This window comes from Varanus komodoensis, unplaced genomic scaffold, assembly GCF_004798865.1.
Source record: "Varanus komodoensis strain SLA01 unplaced genomic scaffold, ASM479886v1 scaffold1, whole genome shotgun sequence".
Lineage (NCBI taxonomy): Eukaryota > Metazoa > Chordata > Lepidosauria > Squamata > Varanidae > Varanus > Varanus komodoensis.
The window spans coordinates 42,046,249-42,061,081 of NW_025335268.1; the positions used below are offsets into that span (position 1 = coordinate 42,046,249).

The following is a 14,833-nucleotide window of genomic DNA, read 5'->3' on the forward strand; positions in this document are numbered from 1 at the left end:
GTTGGCCTTGTATTTAGATGCAATAAATCAGTTGACAAAATGAAATCTTTGGTTTAACTCATCTATTCAACGTTCCATCTGTAAGACTGTCATGTGATTCAGTCTATGAAGCATGATGTATCAGAATGCAATTTAGTACACACATTCAGGAGGCAAAACATCAATATTCTGTTTGTAAACACATTTGCATACCAGCTTTAAAGAGAGTCATGAAAGATATCAAAGTTAAGAAAAGGCAACCTTTCCCTTAACATTTCAGATATCAAAATATGCACATTCAAAACAGTATTTTTTTCAAAACTGATCACAACTTCCTTGTTTATTTTCACATGCAAAACTGATTAACAAGACATTGGAAATGAGGCTTTTCAAACATTCAGCTTGACAATTATATCTTGCCAGACCCACCTTGCTTCCAAAATATGAAATATAATGTGCGTCCTATCTATATAATGTACTTCCTATCAAAATTGTATGTGTGTGTGTTAAAATATTTTATTCTATTAATGTATATCCTTCCCTCAAACAGGCTGCCATGCTCATTTACAAGAATGAATTCCATACAAAATGTAATAAAAACAAACATTAAACCACCACAATATTAGAGGACAATATAAAAAGAGTGTAAATTAGCATGGCTATTCCAGACTATTAATATTATTTATGATATTTCTGTACAGCCTGTAACCAAAGTTCTCTGGGTAGTTCACAACAGGATATACAAATGATAAAATGCAATACATAAAGCAGCACTTCAAACATTTTAACATAATTAAAATAGCATTAAAACACATTAAAATGCAATAAAATACAATAAAAAGACCCAACCAAGAAGAAAGAAAAAAAGGCTCCTGGATGACCAGGGAGATCTTTAAAGGCCTCCACAAAAAGCGCTGTTTTAACTTGGCACCAAAAAAGATGGCAAATTTGGCACCAGGCAAGCTGCAGCAGGGAGGTTACCTCCCCAGTCACCACCCTCCAAGTCTCTCAGGGGTTGGCACCCAAAGGAAGGCTGCAGTGGTTGAGTGTAGTATCTAGGGAGCTCAGAGGCATCGGGAGAAGCATTCCAACAGGTATTGTGGTCCCAAGCCATTTAGGACTTTGTAGGTGAAGAGCAGCCCCTTGAATTGGGACTGAAAGCATACAGGCAGCCAGTACTGGTGGGCATGTACTGATTTTACATGTTTGGACCACCTGATCCCAGTTATTAATCTGGTTGCTGCATTCTGCACCAGCTGCAGATTCCGAACTGTCTTCAAGGGCTGCCTCCTGTAAAGTGTGTTGCAGTGATCCAATCTAGAGATTACTGGAGCATAGATTACTGAAGCCAGGCTACACCTGTCCAGGTAGGGGTGCACTGGGCCACCAGCCAAACCTGGTAGAAGAAACACTGAACCACTGATGCCACCTCAGCCTCAAGTGACAGACAATCTACAAACCTGTTCCTTCAGGTGGAGTGTGACCCCATATAGAACAGGTTGAACACTCCCCCAGCCCCCAACAGTAAAAGGAATCATTCACCAATAGCAACTTAGTCTTGTCTGAGTTCCAGTTTGCTTGCCCTCATCCTGTCAATTATCATAACCAGATACCAGTTTAGTACATCACAGGCTCACCTGCTGACAACAAAAAGGAGAAATATAGCTGCATGTCGCCAGCATATTGATGGCAATGCACTACAAAACTCTGGATGGGATGAGCCCACTCAGTGGTTTCATGCAAATAGTAAATAGCATGGGAGACAGAACAACCCCCTGTGGAACTCCATGCTGGCGAATCCATGGCGCTGAACAATATTCCCCAGGTACCACCTTCTGGAGACAGCCCTCCAAGTAGGAGTGGAACACTGCAATGCAGTGCCCCTACTCTCATCTTGGCCAGCCACTCCAGAAAGATACCATCATTGATGGTATTAAAAACTGCCAAGAGGTCCAGCAGTATCGACAGGGTCACAGTCCCCATCTCACTCCCAGCACAGATCATCATACAGTGCAACCAGGGCTGTTTCCATTCCAAAACCAGGTCTGAACCTCAGTTGAAATGAATTCAGATAATCAGTTTCATCTAAGGGTGCCTGGAGTCGATTGGCAAGCACCCTCTCTAGAACCTTGCCCAGGAAAGGAATACATGTAGTCCCCAGCTTATGAACATCCAGGTTATGAACAATCCGCACTTATGAACACATGGACTGCCATAAACCTTGTATGAATATCTCTAATGAAAAGCCATGAATATCTCAAGTAAACAACACAACATTTGGTGAGGTGTACAGTACTCACAGCTTTTCATTCCATGGCATCCAGACCTGGACTTCTGTGGTAACCCTCATCCTCAGCAGCACAACCAAACCCTGACTCTGCAGCACCAGATTCAGCTTCATCTGCATCAGTTAATGTTAAGCTTACTGTTAACTCAAGAATGTTCTAAACTGCTTCAATAACTGTTTCTTTTGTTTTTTTTATAATACTGTATACCTACACTGCCACTAGAGTGTCCTATGGAACTCTTAGTGTGGAATACAAGTCTAATAAATAAATAAATAAATTTATTCATATAAATCTATTCACACACACACACACACACTTTCTCTCTCTTCAGCACTAGTGATTATTATTACTGTATTTTTGCAATGCTGTGCTGTGTTTAAGATGTTTTAGGGAATATGGAAGTTTTGCTTAAGTGTTTTATGTATATAGAAAAGTTATATATATATATATATATATATATATAATATAATAAGACAAACATTTGGCTTATTCATGTGATCCGACTTATGTACAAATACAGCTTAAGGATTTTATCAAGAATGGAACTTGTCCATAACCTGGAGAGTACCTATATTTGCTACTGTAGTTGTGTAAATTTCCTAGATCAAGTGAGGATTTCTTGGGAAGTGGGATCACTTTCTCTCACAGAGGCACTGATGAGCTCCCTGGCCTAGCCAGCTACTCCTTCCTTGCAGGCTTTTATGAGCTAGGAGGGACAAGGACTCAGTATTGAGGTGTTTGCACAAACCTGTCCAAGCACCTTGTCCACACCCTCAAGACTAAGCCCCACTGAATTCAGGTGAGTACAAGATTGTTATAGTGTGCGGAGGATTACAGGTGAAGGTAGTCCCAAAGAGGTAAAAGTGCCATTGAACTACCACTATTTAAATGCAAGTTCAGTCCACAGTGGCTGCTTTGAGATGAGGCTTTCATTGAATACTTGTCCTTGTTCATTCGCAAAATTTTACAGGTGGAAGGTTAAAGACATGGTCATCTTTCACTACTAACCTTTCCATGTATTTCCTCTGGGTTTTTTTCCTTACCTACACAAACCTAAGGGAAAAGAGGAAATAGTTACATAATGGCTCTTGTATGTGACTGACAGAAGCTGTCCATCTGAAAGCATTGATTAGCATTCTTTACAAACTGGCGCTTCCAGACAGAAGGCTCCTGCTGCTCACAGTCAAAAGGCTTTGTATGCCTTACTGTTTTTTCTTCCTTAACTGGTTTTTTTTTCCCCTGGTAAGCAAAAAGGTGGCAGAAATGGTTGGAAAACACAGGAGGGCTACAGACTGAAGATGCCTATTCCGAAACTCACCGTAAAATCCCAAGAAGGAAGCAGTGCGATTGCACTAGAGAGGTTTCTTCTAGAAGCAAGCAAGTTTGTAGTGCAAGCATCTGCAAAAGTAATAGCACTCAATCTATATTAAGTCCTACCGAGTTAATGGGGCTTACTGTCAGATAAGAGTGTACACAATTGGAGCCCAAGTGTTTTTGCAGGAGTAGGCGAAATCCTTCCTTTGATGGTTCCATCCAAACCATTTGAGGCTGACACACAGACGGAGGCATTTTACGTCGACACAGACCCCAGTGATTGTAGCGCCAAGCTGAGACCCATACTGCGGATGGGCAGTCTGAAAGTCGCACACTCCTCCGCAAAAACGGCAGCCTCCCCGAATCTGGTGCCCTGCAGAGGTTTTGGACTTAAACTCCCATCAGCCCCAGCCAGCGTGGCCACTGGCCTTTAGAAAGGTGGGGAAACTCCGTCTGAAACATCTGGAGCACCGCACCGGGGAATGGGGAATGGCCCGCCGCTGCGTGCCGGCTCAGAGAGGCGGCCACAAGCGGCTAGTTTGGCCCCGAGGCAAATCAGAAAGCAAAGCGGCACTGGCGGAAGCAGCCCGGCCGCGCTTCTGCTGCCGCTCGGTCACCTGACTGCCGCGGCAAGGAAGCGCGAAGAGCGGCGGGCGAAGACAGGGGTGCCCTCATGTCCCAGCGGGCGGCAGAGGCGGCGGCGGAGCCGGGGGCCGCTCTTATTCCGTTCCTTCGGTGGCGCTGGGCGCTGCTGGTGCTGCTCTTCGTCGGCCAGCTCCTCCCCACGCAGGGAGGTGCCGTACGCTACGACCCCACCTGGCAGTCGCTGGATACCAGGCCGCTGCCCGGCTGGTTCGATGAAGCCAAGTTTGGCGTTTTCATCCACTGGGGCGTGTTCTCGGTGCCCAGCTTCGGCAGCGAGTGGTTTTGGTGAGGTCCCCTCCCGCGCCCCGAGTGCACACGAGCTCTGCTTGGCGGGCCTTCTCGCCTCTTCCCCGCAAGCCTCCCGCTTCTTGCTCCCACGAAAACTGGAAGAAATAGGTGTAAAGGTCAAAATGGGCACCAGTAATCAGTGCGTAGCTTGGCAAGGGCATCCTTTTTCTTTCCGTTCCCTTTTTGACGCGAGTAGGCTCAGGGGCCCTGATTGGGACCTCAAAAGCGCCCCCTGGCACCCGCTCCACCACGCTGGGCTGATCAGGACTGCTCTCGCTCTGCAAAATAGAAATAGCCGGCACAGTTTCATTTCCGCTTAACATTCATGGTTAACAGACGCTTATTTCCTCAAGATACCCTGTCTTCTATAGGCAGTTTATGTTTCTGTATTAAACGACCGGATTGAAACCTAGCTGGAGCCCCTAAAACGTATGTGTGAGAGTGTGTATATACGTGGAGAGGGTTTACTCTTGGGTATTTTGCAGCCCCCACTAACAACATAAGTGCCCCAGTCTGGAACTAGATTAAGAGTTTACAATTTACCGAGAGCTGAGAAAGACATGTACCTTTAATATTTGTCCTTTTCCCCCATTCTTACCGTAAGTCCAGGACCTTAGCATGGGGAAAGGGAGGTGGGTTAGGCATGGGCCCTCTGCATCTACTGTAGAGTAAAAATTGCAGCAGGGAAACACAGGGAGGCAGTTTCTAGATGCAGGTTTAAACTGAAGCCTAGTTTGGCCCTAAGGGTGCTTTTGAGCAAGGTGTTGATTGCCCCAATGCCCACTTTCCAATTTCACTGCTGGAATGATAGGCACAGGTCACCTAGTCCATTAGATATGGCTGGTTACTGATGCAGGCTGGGTCAGTGACTCCTGGGATTGTTTTAGAGGGTTAATGGTAAGGGTCAAGCCAGGAGTCCAAGCCAGTGAACAAAGCTCTCAAAGAGCTCTCAAGACTATTGCTGCTGAACAAAAAGCCTTTTTTAGAGGTCTTCCTGCCTTGGAGGGGCCATTGCCCTCTCTGTAGGAGACAAGGCCCCGTTTATGAACTATCTCACCTTGTATTGGTGATTAATACTGTTCCGGAAGCTGAGCTCAATTAAAAAAACAATACAATTGGTTGTATTCCCGGGATTTGAAAACTGTTAAGAACCAAGAATTACATTCGAAGTTAAGCTACTGATCACCTGAAACCTGAACCCAGAGCAGAATTTGTAATGCACAAATTCTACGCCCGATCATACGTCCTATTTTTACTGGCTTCAAGATTCTGATTAAGGGTAAAATCCTGTACGCTTTCCTTTGAGTCAGCTATTAAACTCAGTAGGGCTTGATTCTGAGTATATTGGATTGTCCTGCCAATTTTTAAAAACTTATTTTCAGACACATTCTGTGCAGTGAGGTGACTCATGTTAAATTAGTCGGACTAATTCCTTTCTTTATATTTGTTTGTACTTCTTAATTTGCAAAGAGTTACTTGCGCCAGAAGAAAGGGCCTCATGCTAATTTGTTTTTAAACTGTAGGTATTGTCTCACATGAATAGCACTGAACCACCATCATGCTCTTGACTCTCAGTAAGGGTGCGATCCTATGCATGTTCTGACAGGGAAAAAGACCTACAACTCCCAGCATACTCCAGCCAGCATAGGATTGCACCTTTAAGCAATAAAATCCATAAGATTTCTATTGACCCCAATGCTACCTCCATGAAGAGTAAACCAAGTTGGCAGTGCTGAGCATATAGAAGCGAAATGCTAATGTTTGCAGTAAATGACCTATGTTTGAAGACACAGATCACCCTTTCCCATCCTGATTCTCTTCAGACTACAATGTCGGTAATTCCCAGTTGTTGTGCAATACCATCTGGGAGCACCAGGTTAGGGAAGATGGGCATAGACATATACCTGTATTTGCATAAATTCCCTTTGCAGAACAATGTCATCATTATTAAGGTTTACAAAGCATTTTTATTCATTTTTTAAGGACAGGAATAATAGAAAATAAGTAGTTTTAGTGGGAAAGACAGAAAAGAGCTTTTCAGGGTATTGAATCCTTACCCTGTCCTAACATCCTGCCCAAATTCAGTTTGGTTCTTGAATCTTAAACACATGCAGCCATGTCCAAATTTGTTTGGACTACAAGGGCTAGAAATCTTTTTGTTGAGAGGGCAGTGTGAAATTCCTGAAAAGTGTTGAGCCTTGGATACTATTTTCTGTCTGTGAGTGCACTGAATGCATAGGGCAGTATCCAGTGTTGCCATTGTATCTCTTCTAGTTCTCTTGTGCATCCAGGACCTACAACTATCAGGACAGGAACTGTTGCTTCTGCAAGCAACCTTAGATACACTTTTTTCAGAAAGGGAAAAATCAGCAGTGCTGCCTTTTGCCACATTCTGCTCCCTGCCTTTTTCCAGAAATAAGTGTTTCTTTCCTGTTGTGAGAGGAGCCACTAGCTCTATCTACTGAGTCTTGATTGTGTGCAGGCAGCATGGACACCCCCACATCATGTTTCAGATTCCATAATCCTGCTCACATAGTAAATGCTGCTTCTTCAAAACACTTCTAAGAATGTGTGCCTGTTGTTTGGGAACTATTACTGCCTTTGTGCAGGCACTATAAGGTGTTTTTTCCTTTGCAGGTGGTACTGGCAGAAAGAGAAGAAGGAACCCTATGTTACATTTATGAAGACAAACTACCCTCCTGGATTCAGTTATGAGGATTTTGGCCCTTTATTTACAGCTGAGTTTTTTGATGCCGACCAGTGGGCAGACATTTTGAACGCTTCAGGGGCCAGATATGTTGTGTTGACATCAAAGCACCATGAAGGTAAACTGAGTGGAGGTGGAGTGGATTTGTTCAGATCTCAGTAGTTTGGATTTTTATTTTAGAAGATGAAATGCATTGCTCAGGCTCCCAGATCCATCCACTTAGAACAGAAACATTTCTGTATTACAAACCTTACACAGAAGTAGGAGATGATGATTACAGGCAGTCCTTGGGTTATGAACATCTTGAGTTACCAACATCTGTACTTAACGAACAAACTGCCATGAAGCCTATTAATGTAAAAATTTGAGTTAAAGACAAACAGTTCATAGTACTGAACGCAAACTAGGGTACTGTAGAAAATTGTCATCACCATAGAGAGGACGTGAACAGAAAGAAAGGGAGGGCCTCAAAGCATGCCTTCTTGCTCTGCCCATCTGGAGAGATGGCATGTCCTTGGTGCAAAGAGGAGACAATGAGGATTGAAAGGGAGGGTGGGGAATAAAAACATAAGAATATAATAAATGAAGGGGACCCTGCTGGATCAGACCAAGGTCTGAGAGACTGAGGGAGAAGCAATCCAGTACACACATGGTCAGCAGTATTAAGGGTTAAGGTTTGTGGAGCGAGCTAGAGATACTCATGTTTTTTCCACGTTCACAGGGGTCCTGTGCCCCTAGCCCCGTGAATATGAAGGACTGATCATATGGAGCTGTTTCTTTACTGTTTTATATACCTCAAAAGCTAAAATAGAAATGTATACTAAGACAAACATTTGGCTTACTGATGCTAAATATGACCCATACGTACGTGATCCACCTTACATACAAATTCACCTTCACAACATTCTCAGGAATGTAACCTGGAGACAGCCTGTAGTAACATTTGTGTCCCATTCTTTGAGGAGGATGCTGCAGAGAGGAGTATTCCATTTTATCCTCATAAGAACCTGTGAGATAGTTTAGGCTGAGAGTAGCTGGCCCAATAGTATTTAGTGGCTGCACTGAGATTCAAAACACTCTATCCACTGCATCATAATGGTTCCTTGATCATATTTGTTTTCTCCCTCAATTTAGGGAACAGATGCATTTTGATGTACTTTTGAATGGGCACTTTACCTTAAAGTGTACTCTAATAAACAGGAAAGCAAAACAGATGTGCACAACATATCTAAAATGCTTCTGATGATGATCTTATTTCATTTTCTAAGGTTTTACTCTCTGGGGATCGAAATATTCTTGGGCTTGGAATGCTGTTGACATTGGGCCAAAACGGGATATTGTGGCTGAGCTGGCATCATCCATTCGAAAGAGAACTGGCTTGCATTTTGGACTGTATCACTCATTGTTTGAATGGTTCAATCCTCTCTTCCTTGATGATGCTGCCAGTGTCTTCAGTAAAAAACAATTTCCCAATGCCAAGTCACTCCCAGAGCTGTACGAGATTGTGAAAAGGTACCATCCAGAGATTCTCTGGTCAGATGGAGATGCAGCGGCCCCGGACACTTATTGGAATAGTACTGGCTTCCTTGCTTGGCTTTATAATGACAGGTACATCACCTTCTCTCAGCGAAATATACACATTATCGTATCGTTAAATTGCTTTTCATAACATTTTATGTGTACTTTGTTGCTTTAGGTGACCTATTTGTACTCATTGGGTGTAAGTCTCATTGAATTCAGTGGGATTTACTGCTGAGTTGTGTATAGAACTGCACAGTTTGTTAAGCATTTGATAAAGCAAATTCTAATTTAGTCATCTAGAATAAAATTTTGTGCATGTGAGGGGGGTATTTTATACTACTTTTTGTGGGTTTAGAATGTTGGTTTATTTAAAGCTTTTATATCTTCACAATGACTCAGGGCAGTAATACAATAAAATAAATAAGATACAGCATCCAGATAATAGTAGATAAAATCCAATCTTAAAAACACTAATAACATTTAAAATAATGGGAAAATAAAAATATTTAAAGCAGTTATACCCTGCCTTTCTGCCAGAAAAGTGCCTTTCCTCTTTGAAATAACTTGTTGCTTACTCTCGGCTTGTTACCAAGAATAACCAATAGACCCTGATAACATAAAATATTATAAACCAGCAATATAGTTAAAAACAAACACTGTCAGTGATATAGCCAAACTGCTCTATTGCAACAGGGCTCTGTAGCCAGCAGCTACAAGAAAGGAAAGAGGCATGTTGATCTCTATTTCTGATAGTGGGTATCAAGAGATCCCTGCAGGCGTTTGACTCTGGGTTTTGGGCACCATATTTCATGTATCTTACATTTTCTATATTTTATTTCTAAACTTCCTTTCAGGATTTCAACCCATTTCAAGGCAGTGCACAAACAATAATGGAACATAATACAATAATGTAAATGTTAAATCATCATTCCTAAAATAAATCCACAGACCTCGAAAACAAACAGCATTAAAACCTAGAAGATGCCACTGAAAAATATTAATAACGTGCCTATTGAAATATACAAATATTTAAAGTTAAAAAATCATAAAGTTGGCATACCCCAGGATCTTTGTGTGTGGCAGGGAAGAAAATTTGACAAATGTGTGGGCACTGCTGAAAATGCCTCTCTTCTGGTATCCAGTGATGTGATGTCTCTTAAATATCAGTCATTTCTTTGAACTTTTCAGCCCTGTTCGTGATGTAGTCGTAACAAATGATCGCTGGGGAGCTGGCTGTATTTGTAAACATGGAGGGTATTACACTTGTGCTGATCGATATAATCCAGGACATCTTTTGTTCCATAAATGGGAAAACTGCATGACGATTGACAAACAATCATGGGGATACCGAAGGAATGCACAGTTGAGTGATTACCTCACAATTGAAGAGCTTGTGCAGGTAAAACAAGACAAACACACAACCTGATAACTGAGTGGAGCTGTCAGTTCTTCAGTTTTTCAGAAAATAGCCAGAGATGGATTTTTCAAAAATCTACCAGTGCCTTGCATTTCAATTCCCATCAGCTCCAGCCAGGCATGGCTGAAGACCAGGAATATTGGGATTTGGTCCAAAATATCTGAAGGTTTTCTGGTTAGAGAAAGCTACAGTACAAACTCAGGCACCCCTTCCCCATTCAAATGCCCCGTTCATCAGTTCATACATCAGTTCTTCTCAATCTTTCCCCTTGCTATGAGTCTGTCTACGTTTCGTTTTGTTTTTTCAATTATTTACTTGGAATATATTGGGGGTGGGGGGATGTTGAAACATCTTAAAGGGGAGATGCCAGAGCTGGCAGAGTAGACAGATCACTGACTCCCTGTTGTAGTTTTAGTGCAGAATGCTGTGGCCTGTTTGCTAGCAGAGAGGCAAGTTGCAGGCCAATTCAAGATTCTGATTTCAATTGATGTAATCACATGGTCTTGACCTATATAACTCCAAGACTCCTCTGCTTACATATGCCTCTTCACAGTGAAGGTAATTTAGCAGTACCTCACCTTAAAATAAAAAAGCAGGGATCTCGGCTTATGGAACAGCTTTGACTTTTTTAGGAGGAGCTTCAGCAATTTAGCTTCTGTATATTGGGTATCATTTGTACTTTTAAAAATCTTGAATGTGTTTCCATTTTATATGATGTATTATTGAGACTGGCTTTCAGTGCAGGGGAAGTAGTTTGGAAATGCTTTCTAAGATACAATAGTTGCTAGAACTTTAAATTCATCAAAGTGCTTTATAAAATCAGGAGTTTGTAGGATAGGGACTGGGGCTCTGTAGAGGTCCTGAGAAACAAGCACTGGAAAAAAATTGGCTTGTACATCCCCCAGGCTCTCGGTCAAAGCCTTTCAGTTAAAGAAACAAACACAAGCCACAGGGAAGTACAAGAATGAAGAAAGCTTGGTTTCAAGGGAAAGGTAATAGAACCAGTGCCATGCATAGTGCAAAGGGTTACACTAAAAGTACAAAGGAAGAAATTGGCGATGGCAAAACTAAAAGGTCTGTGATGGTTCTCAGAATCCACATTACTAGTTGAAAAGCTCTATCCTGCTTGAATATACGATGAGATACTGGTCATGTAACAGAAACATGTTTTCTGTGCAGTGTTTTCAGAAACAGAAACATGTTTTCTATGCAAATCTTTAAAATGCTCCAAACTTTGGACAAAAGTGTTGACAGTCAGATTGCGCTATGGTATAATGCTTTTCTTCTCTATGAATAATTTCAGCAACTAGTAGAAACTGTTTCATGTGGAGGAAACCTCTTGATGAATGTTGGGCCCACACATGATGGCCGCATTCCTGTTATTTTTGAGGAGCGCCTGAAGCAAATGGGGGCATGGCTGGCAGTGAATGGGGAAGCCATTTTCAGCACCAAGCCTTGGAGAGCCCAGAATGATAGTGTTACGCCAGGAGTATGGTAAGTCCATGCCATACTGTACTATGGATGCTGTACGTCTTGTTCTTTAGTGATTGTTGTTTGTGAAGAGAGAACTTCATGGTCCTTCCCATGCTGCCACAGGTTTCCAGAATGTCAGGTGCCCTATGGGAAGGATTGCATGGGAGAGAGAGATAAGCAAGAATAGTCCTAGAGGCAACTCCTCATTCTCACCGCACAGGGCCATGTGTGGTGTGGTGGTTAGAGTGTTGAACTGGGAACCTGGGAAATCCAGGTTCTAGTCTCCCTTTGGGCCAGTCACAAACTCACAGCCCAACCTGCTTCATAGGGTTCTTGCTATGAGGATAAAATGGAGCTATGTAAGCTACATAGAGGAAAAATGGTGGGGAATAATCACAATGTAATAATGAGGAGGAGAACTACCACAAGTTGCTCTATGGGAATAAATTGGATGACTTGCATATGTTAGTACTGCTCATAATTTTATTAATATATTTTGATGTTAACTGTAATTCTCATTAGAAGGATTTGTATCCTGGAAGGCTGGACTTAAATATCTGTAATATGAAATCACTTACTAATTTTCACTAGGTATACATTCAAACCAAAAGAAGAGATTTTGTATGCCATTTTTCTTAATTGGCCATCTTCAGGGACCCTTGTGCTTGGTGAACCAAAAGGAATTAGTGGGAAGACAATGGTAAGTGACATTTGCTGTAAGAGTGCTACAAATGCACATTGTGAAGCTACATTAGTGGATGTTAAACTATTAATTATTGGATGATTTGCACATACTGGTTCATTTCCAAGTGTTTATTGAATACTTGTGGGTTTCTTAGGCCCAGCATTTTGGATATTCACTAGGAGTTGCTCCCCCATAAGCAAAATAAAGCCTCTATTTTCAAACATTTCTGACCGCTGAGCCTCTGTCAATTTGTTCTTGAGTTTTCATGGCCATGCAACATCGCCACTAAATGTGTGACTTTTCTTTAAATGTGTTTATCTTCTTCAGAATGACAAGGAGAAAAACAGGTTTTTTTGGATTTGTGTTTTTTAAGAAAACACTGCACACATACAACAGCCTTCCCTGCATCTTGGGTCTTTCATTTTAATTCTGTCCTAACCTGCCAAGTAAATTAGCACGCACAATTGCGGTGGATTTGCCATCATATTTAGACAATACTGACCAAGTCCACATTAAACTTAAGGAATTAGTTTGGTGCATCTTCAGGGCATGACTACAGCTGAATCAGGAAGCTAGAATTAATCAGATGCATTTCTTCTTACTCTTAAACTGTGCTCAGGGAAATTAATTAGCCATGGTTAGTTAGAAGATGGGTGTGCTTGTGTGGGGCAGTGTTTTTAGTAGAATGACATAAAAATCCTCTTATTTGTCAGTGCCAATGTCTCTTTGAACTACTCTTCTCCACTTAACAGACTTTCTTTTTCAGGTGACGCTGATAGGATACAAAGAACCCTTGCCATGGATTTCTTTGGGAGAAAAAGGAATGTGGGTGGAGACACCTCAGTTGCCATATAAACCTCCGTATCAGTGGGGTTGGACTCTACAGCTGACAAATGTGTATTAGTGACAACCATTTTCTTTCAAATTCCCATCATAATTTTTGTGGATAATTGGAGCTTAGTCAATATGGGGTTACTTAGTGTATGTGTGAGCCCAGAATGGGATATTGGTCATAGGAATGATTTCATACATTGATCTTTTTCCTTATTCAACTTTCTTTATTCTAGCACCTTTTGAAATGAGGTCATATGAAAATATATAATACTTATCAAGAGTACACAGGAAATATAAATAAAATGTAATGGTTTACAAAAGGCAGACTAAACAGAAAACTTAATGTCTACAAACATAAATGTTGGATTACATCTTAGGAGAACTTTATGGACAGAAAAGTGTTTGGGTACAGTTTCTTCCTTCCCATATCTTAAAGCAAACACTGTATACTGAATTTTGTCTGAAATGGATTTGTAGTCTCATTGTGGTGGTGTCTTTATTAAAATCAAAGCCCTGATCCAGCCAAAGTTAGGCATGACTAATAGTACAATCCCATCCCTGTCTATATAAAAGTCTTACTGAGGTCAGTGGTGCTTGTTCCCAGCAAAAGGTGTTTAGGATTGCAGCTTTAGTTCTGCTGAAAGCAATGAGACTTAATTATGCCAAACTTAACTTTTCCCATTAGTTGTGATTGGATTTATTTATAACTGACTTTAGCTGGATTGGGGCCATAAGGTTTACTCAGTCTTATTACCTACCTCACTTTCTCCTCATTCCTCTTGAACGGTTCTAATACCATATATGAAGTTGTGTATTTGGAGCCTACAAGGGTAGTTAGAAATGGCCTATTTTATAAAATGTCTTATATTTTATGTATAAATACTTATACCCAAACAAACCCTACCAGTTTATGGCTGTTTGGGTTTGTGGAAGGGGCAGCTGAACTATTTAATTCAGGCCTGATACCCTACCAATTTATGGCTATCTCATGTTGGATCAAGCTTCATAAATCCAGGAAAATGGGAGCAGTGTTGCAGATTGTGCCTGCTTTCAACTTAGCTTCCTTGAACCCACACTTTTGAGTCTTTCGTGCCCAAATCCAGATGGGAAAGATGGAATGCCAGGGGTGGGAAAGGAGACTCACATTGTCCTGGTCCTGTAATTGCCTTATGAAAAATACAAGCCTTGCTATAATGATAGAAGACTTTCTATGAGTCCATACACATGGTTGGTTGCATGCAAGCAATGAGTGGTGACCTTGCACAACAGCATTACTGGTCATAGGGACAAGGCATGCCTGCTAAAGCCATCAGCCTTAGCTTCCAATTTCGTGGTTTGGTGGAGCTTGAGCTGACATGAAATAGCTCTGGGCTTAATCCCACAACTTTCTACAAAGGAAATTCATTGTTGCAGTCTTCTTAACCCTGCCAACTCACCCCCCTGCAACCCCTCCAAACTCTGAACAATAAAAACTTAGTTATAATTAAATCATTGTGTGCAGATGAATAGATATGGCTCTGTATGTTCAGAAAGACTTCTGAGTAAGCCAGCACAGGATCCAACATACCCATACCATCCTCTCACCATCAGCAGTCACACTGTGAGTGAATCCTCCAGCCTTCAAAATGACCTTTTATCTGAGCTGTTCCCTGTTACCCCCTCCTCACTATCAGAATGAAGAA

The 14,833-nt window shown here is 41.7% G+C and overlaps 1 protein-coding gene across 1 annotated transcript; it reads left to right on the forward strand.

Moving 5' to 3' along the window:
• The first annotated feature begins 4,232 nt into the window (after positions 1-4,232).
• FUCA2 (alpha-L-fucosidase 2) lies at positions 4,233-13,471 on the forward strand. Its single transcript, XM_044423362.1, has 7 exons — positions 4,233-4,511; positions 7,152-7,339; positions 8,490-8,829; positions 9,931-10,141; positions 11,463-11,653; positions 12,224-12,332; positions 13,084-13,471. The coding sequence occupies exons 1-7, from the start codon at positions 4,255-4,257 to the stop codon at positions 13,219-13,221; spliced, it is 1,434 nt and encodes a 477-aa protein (XP_044279297.1). The 5' UTR covers positions 4,233-4,254; the 3' UTR covers positions 13,222-13,471.
• Positions 13,472-14,833: the final 1,362 nt, after the last annotated feature.

Bases quoted from the DNA above. Each gene is read 5' to 3' on its own strand.
- FUCA2 (XM_044423362.1), top strand. From the start codon at position 4,255: ATGTCCCAGCGGGCGGCAGAGGCGGCGGCGGAGCCGGGGGCCGCTCTT. The intron at 7,340-8,489 runs GTAAACTGAGTG...TCATTTTCTAAG, and splicing joins GACATCAAAGCACCATGAAG to GTTTTACTCTCTGGGGATCG. The intron at 11,654-12,223 runs GTAAGTCCATGC...AATTTTCACTAG, and splicing joins AGTGTTACGCCAGGAGTATG to GTATACATTCAAACCAAAAG.